The sequence below is a fragment of the Crocodylus porosus genome, unplaced genomic scaffold (assembly GCF_001723895.1).
Source record: "Crocodylus porosus isolate Cpor-Errol unplaced genomic scaffold, CroPor_comp1, whole genome shotgun sequence".
Lineage (NCBI taxonomy): Eukaryota > Metazoa > Chordata > Crocodylia > Crocodylidae > Crocodylus > Crocodylus porosus.
This window is the reverse complement of record NW_017728951.1, coordinates 36,108,647-36,115,039: the sequence shown is the minus strand read 5'-3', so window position 1 is coordinate 36,115,039 and position 6,393 is coordinate 36,108,647. Positions and strand designations below refer to the sequence as shown.

At 43.2% G+C, this 6,393-nt stretch overlaps 1 protein-coding gene across 1 annotated transcript in view; it reads right to left on the bottom strand.

The window, feature by feature from the left end:
- Window positions 1–1,342: 1,342 nt before the first annotated feature.
- The window catches only part of ANTXRL (anthrax toxin receptor-like), a 98,178-nt gene continuing 93,127 nt past the window's right edge, over window positions 1,343–6,393 (bottom strand). Inside the window, 1 exon segment of the mRNA XM_019556058.1 lies at window positions 1,343–4,632. Coding sequence (XP_019411603.1) covers window positions 4,411–4,632 — 222 coding nt within the window. The 3' untranslated portion in view covers window positions 1,343–4,410.

The following is a 6,393-nucleotide window of genomic DNA, read 5'->3' as shown; positions in this document are numbered from 1 at the left end:
CAAGTCCAGATGCCCCAAATCAGCTCTGCCACTTTCACGGCAAGCACCCTTGGCCTCACAGTAGTGCTGTGAGTGCTGGCGTTTAACTGATCACCCTGCTGCAGCTCCATTACAGTACAAAGGGCCATAGGTCAGATATATTGGCTATGCCTGGCTCAGAGAGTCCTCTATGCCTAGTAGCTACCTTTGTTAGTTCTGAGTTGCCTTCACCGAAGCTGCAGGAACAATAAAGTTTTAGGATGGGCTGGGAACAGCGTAGCCCTTATGCTGCTACAGTTCCTATACAGGAAAGGCCCAGGCCCAGGCAGGCCCAGTATAAGGAGGAATGTGGGCTGCAGTGCTCCTTTCTTTTGCCTCCCAGTGGCCTGAGTTATCCAGCTGGCTTTGCCCACTCCCATCTGCATGCATTACCTTCCTCATTCCACACAGAGCTGTGGCTGATTCGACTGCGTAGACTGCGTGCAGAGTGCAGCTCAGCAGCTTTCCCACCACTGTGATTACTAGTAATTGTAGCCTGCTGATCTGGGATTTTTGTGGCTTTCTCCTGTGACCTCTGCTTTTGATGCATCTCTGCTAAAGCCATCTCTCTCCCTATCCAGATACCCCAAGGATTCAGAGTTTGAAGATACAGATTGTGTGAGAAGGGAAAGGATACGATCCAACCCTTCTGTCCTTACTTAGGCAAGAGTCCTAAAGTCAGTGAGAGCTTTGCTAGTGTCAGAAGTGCAAGATCTGGCCCTAATCTCGCCCCCATGATGCTGCAGCTGTAAAATTCACCATAAGCTGCTCCATGACACAGAATTGAGGGCCAGGACCTTAGTTGTCCTACATCTTTTAAAATTATGCTTCCATCTCACAATATTGCAGAAATAACTTTGAAATTGTGACCAGAGTATAAGAGACATGACTGGGGGATTTTGGTGAGGCTTCTTTAGGTTTATACCCACATACCTTACATTAGACTATGCTCCTACATAACAAAGCATGACCCCACCCCTGTGAAGTGCTCTAGGGTTGAAATTCCCATTTCATAGGTGGGGAATAAGCAAGTTACCCATGGCCATGTAATGAAGCAGTAGCAGATGATGGAATGGTTCTCAGGCAGCTAGCTCCCAGTCCACTGCTTTAACCACAGCATAACGGAAGTAACCAGGGACTGTGCACTAAAGGGTCATATATTCTTGGATGATATCAAAAGAGGAGTATCATGTCTTTCTGTAGACCAACTATAGGCACTGGGGTACATGCTGGGGAACTCTAGGAGCATGAGTCTTGAAGCATCTGACTTGCAAGACAGCTGCTCTATCTTTTGTGCTCTTTTAAATACAGCAAACCCATTCCCTCTAAACCATTAAGCACTTTTATTGTAGATTGTAAATCAATTAAGACTACATTAGGATGGATTATGAGAGTTTGGCTACAATTTCCCACATTCTCACGTAGGTATTGTTGTTGCAGGGTTTTCAGAGAAATGAAGCAGGTGCACAAAATGCATAAAGGTTATACAAATTATAACATGGAAGCAGCCTGTTAGTTACAGAAAGCTGTACAACACGTACCGGCAACAAGCATACTCCCTGGATAAAAACCTCTTAGCCCTTCAGAAATCCAACAAGTTCCATCAAACTTCCTCAAACTCACTGCCCCCAGTTTGTTTGGAGGCTGTTACATCAGCCCACATTCCCCACTATTTCCAAAGCATACACCTTTCTAGAAAAGATTAGTACAGTACATTGTTTTCCTTTTTAAAAAACTGTTTCCCCAAATGTAAATCTACTATAACCTACATATTGGTTCAAGCACTCAAACATTAGGATTCTCTATGCATTATTCAAAAGCATCAGCTCAGTAGCAAACTTCTAAACACACTAGGAAGTACTCAATATTTCCTTTTTCCCAAAGTTACAGAGAACAATATGAAAATGCTATACTGCATTATCACACTTGCATTCATCATGTCCCCAGCCATCTGTATTTATTTACCTCAAGCCCCTTTTAATAAATTACTCTAACTGTCCAGCAGTAAGGTCCAGAAGCATTCTGTCTCCTCCAGGTAAAACTCTCTATATTTACAGAAGCAGGGATTTCTAAGTAAAATGCTTTTAAGCAAACTGAAAATGACGAAGGATATTACTGATCATATTTAAAGACTGACAGGAATAGAAAGGATTAGGAAAAATGGGTACATGTGTATCTGAACTGGTACAGTTCATGAAATGAATGCACTCGTCAATGAGCTCTTTCACTCCACCCTAGAGCTGACTTTTGTTACCTTTAGGTCTGTTTAATCCACAGCAGCCCCCTCTCCAATATCCATGCATGAGCTGAAAGGAGGAGGTGGCCCTCATCTTGATATGCTAAATCAAGATGATCCTGGACAAACCTAGGTCACTTGGGGTTTGATTCCCAGATGCTTTGCTCCCTTCCAGCACAGTTTATACCTGTGCTAAGTGCCACTTGCTGCCAGTTGCAGATTTCCCCTTGCCTCAGGGGTTTTGTTAGATGCTCACCTGAGCCAGGTTTAAATGATGGTGCATGCTCATTGAAGATCATTCTCTTGTGAAATATTTGTTGCACATCATATTATGGGCATGCTGCCATGTTAAAAGTCATGGACCAGGGTTTCAACTGGCAAAGATTTGTGTGAGGCTGCCTTGGCTTCAGTGGAGCTACACCACTTTACACTAGCTGAAGATTTGGCCAGACTATAAAAAGACCCTGCCCCCTCGTTTTTTTCCCTCAACACTGTTATTATAACTGCTGAGATAATTGCAGCTGGACAGGTTTTAAAAACCTGAATGTCCTTTTTGCAGCCAGCACTGTACCTTTACATTAGTGCTGCCTTCAATTTGGACAATGAAAATAAGTTGGTGGTTTCATTTGTGCTTTTCACCAGCTTTGAACTTCAGCTCTCATGCAGTGCAGTGGTGGTTGTGTTGCAGGGGCAGCAGGAGAGGTTTAAGATACTGAAAAGAAACACCATGAGAATTTAGGTAGATACAAAAACCCTCCAATTTTCCACTGACTGAAGTTTGAAATAAACGGAGTTATACCCCTGTAAATGCCACCTTTGCTTCTATATAAATCACATGAACAAAGATAGTGCTAGCCAGCAGGTGAACCTGCAGACACTCTTTCTCATATGATATAACATGTAACTGGGTTAAAAACTGTACATTCATAAATTATTTTGATCCACTGGGGATTATTTGCTCCCAAGCCATTTAGGCAGCACTTAGCAAGCATCATTCATGAGTCACTCTAGGACCCTACCTCACATAATAGCTACCTACATATCTGTGTGCGCGTGCGCATGATTCTCTAGTGTCAAACAGAACCGAGGCTCATTGCTTTTCATGGGCCAGAAGTCCTTCACACTTGGTGTGTTAAAAAAGGGGGAAGCCCCTGCTGATAAGCCATATTTTGTATTTTACACATGTGTGAAGTCTGAGATATCTGAATCAGAAAAAGGCCCAATCCTACTAACAGTGTAAGAAAACCTGCACTACTAAAAGGAAGTGGAATCATTCTCTTATAAGCTCTTGATCTATTTAACACAAGTTGTTTCTGTAAAGTGACATTCTTGTGTAGATTACAGATGTTTTTGTTCTATGGAGGAGAATTTCTGTGTAAATGGAAATTACTGAAAGAGCTCAAAAGGAGGTCTTTCTCCCCACCAAATTCCTCTGAACTTTGTGTTAAAAAGAACCTGGATCTGCCCCAGTCTGGCATGTCTAAAACCCAAACTGAGCCTTTTTGGATTCTGTCAAGATGAAAATGAACAACAAAGGACTAAATCCATAGATTTTGGTTTAATGCTGATCTTAGGAGGAAAAAATCACAGCATAGGACCCACAGACTAGATTCCCAAAGGCATGTGGAACAGAACTTCACCCCTATCTATTATCAACCAAAGAAACTCCACCTGCAGAATCAAAGCATTTGCCTTTGTCATTATTGTTCCATATCTGCATTTTAAGGCACTGCTGCTTGTGGGAAAAAGAAGCAACTGTTTCAGTGCCCCACAATTAACCCTCTGCAGGTGGCAGCTATCAACTGACTGATGCATGTGTATCTGACTAGGATTTTAATGTTTGATATGACATGTCATACAAACATAGCGTGTGGATAAATCCTATAAAAGTATAAAAATTCTATATGTATAAAAGCTGCTACTATGTCTAGATGATTATTCTGGTTTTGTTCCCTTCCCAGCACCTGTGGATCTAACAGCTGAAAGTTTACTCAGCATGTGTAGTATAAATATATTCATACATTAAAATTGACACGTGGCAATTTTTTTGCTGACCAGCAACAAATTGTGATATCTTTCAACTGTAAACCAAGACTCAATAAATATGCTGTGTTCAGCAAAGAGATGTGTGTTGTCAATCTTGGTTTTGCCACACTCTAAGCCACAGGCTGTGGGGGTGGGCGTGATGGCGGCGGTCCCGGTGGGGCTCGGGATGGTGGTGGTCCTGGAGGCGGCTGCCTGGAAGGAGGCTGCAGGGAGGCTGCAGGAGAGGGGCTTCTCGTAGTACTGTTGAGGGGGATGGCATCATTCTTCGGCGGCGGACTGTAAGGGGTGGACGTTCCGTCTGATTTCACCCGGGTGAAGCTTATGCATCTTCCCTGGTTAAAAGAGAAATCAATATTCATGAAACCCCATGTGGTTCTGTGCATCTTTAGCAGCAAATAGAAACCCTGGTGCCACAGAGGTCAAGAGCAGTGAAGATCTATCACTTTAGTTTTCAATAAATATTCAGTCAGCCCCAGTCACAAATTTCAACTTTACCCAAACACGGGACATTTTGACTCAGCTTTTGGATGAGTCTGTTAGAGAAAAAGCCTGAAAGAACCCTGCAATTCAGATCCTGCTCCACAGTCTTCCAGGGAGGGCTTGTTGGTGTTTGGAAATGGAGTGTTTATAGTAGTAAAGAGGCAAGGATTTCTGAGGGTAATATCCTTTATTAGACCACCTGTGTAATAGGGTTCGACAAGATTTCAAATGCAAGACATTCTTCATTGGATCTGAGAAATCTAAGAGACGTTAACCTGGAAACTACTATACTAAAAGTTGTTAATGTGGAAACTACTAAACTATAATAGTAAAGATACTTTGCATGTACAAAGAAGCTTTCCAGTCACAGATCTTACCATTTTTTGCATGGGAGGGTAAGTATTATTGTCATGATACAGAGGGCCAAATGACAGTGAAAAGGAGGGAAGCGCTTGTCTAAGGCAGTACAGCGAGTCAGTGGCAGAAAGAACAGAATCCAAGCTGCATGACGCCCAGGTCCCTGTTCTAGTCACTAGCCCAGGCAGTGTCTAATGACTGCTGACATATGCAGGACAAGTTGATTCAAGCTCATTGAACACGTCCCACACTTGGCCTTTTCTGCTCAGACCTACGTTAACATAACTGCTGTCTTCCATCGCATCCAGGGGAAAACACAAAACCTCCCTTACCTGGCAGAAACAAAATACCCAGTTCCCCTACCTCACTGACTGCTAGTGGGAGCTCATTTTCAAATAAGGACCTTCATAAGGCTATTTACATCTACCTAACAAACAGAAGCATTAAACAGCTGTGAAGGTCTTGGACTTTCAATCTGCTGCTCTACAGGGCTGCTACCTGTAACAACTGGTTGCTATAATATAGACAATACATGTTTGCTGATATAGCTGTGTCCACACTAGTGGCACTTTGGTGGTACAACATATCAGATACCATGTACAAGTAAAGCTCTGCCAGTATATCTACAGCCTGCAAGTTCCTTAGACCAAGGCCCCACATGGAGAACATGCAGTCAAGTGATACAGTAGCATGTTCCTCCTCTGGTGAGATCTTGAAATAGATGCCTCCTACAACATACTCAAACTTATGGGCTATGGGTAAGGGAGTTGGGCAGATGGAGAATAACTATTTAATACGTGTGGAGTGTTGGTATGAAATAGAAGTAAACAGAAAGTGGACTTCATTCAGTCAAAACAGAGCCCTAAAGAGAGGGAGAAAGAAATATTCTGGCCCAATCCAGCCTCCCCCTGAGCAGAACCCAGGCACTATCCAACACTTACTGACTGAAATGTGCCAAAGGCTTACTCAGCCATCCCTGCCATACCCTTGCTCCTGCCCTGCCCTGCCTCCCCACCCTCCCTTACTTCACAGCTTCCAGGCCTGTCCTTCCTCACCGCTGCTTAAAGAAGCTCCTTAAATAATGAGCAAATTGAAAAGCATTGCATGGCTGCTGATGCTAGACATGACAGGTATGCAATGCATCTGTCCACGAATCTTCTTCACCTGGACTGGGGTGGATCGGTAGGGGGTTTTACAATAAAGTGACTGCTGGAAACCATATAAAAGAGTTTGAGAGGCCCTTCACTACCAAATAA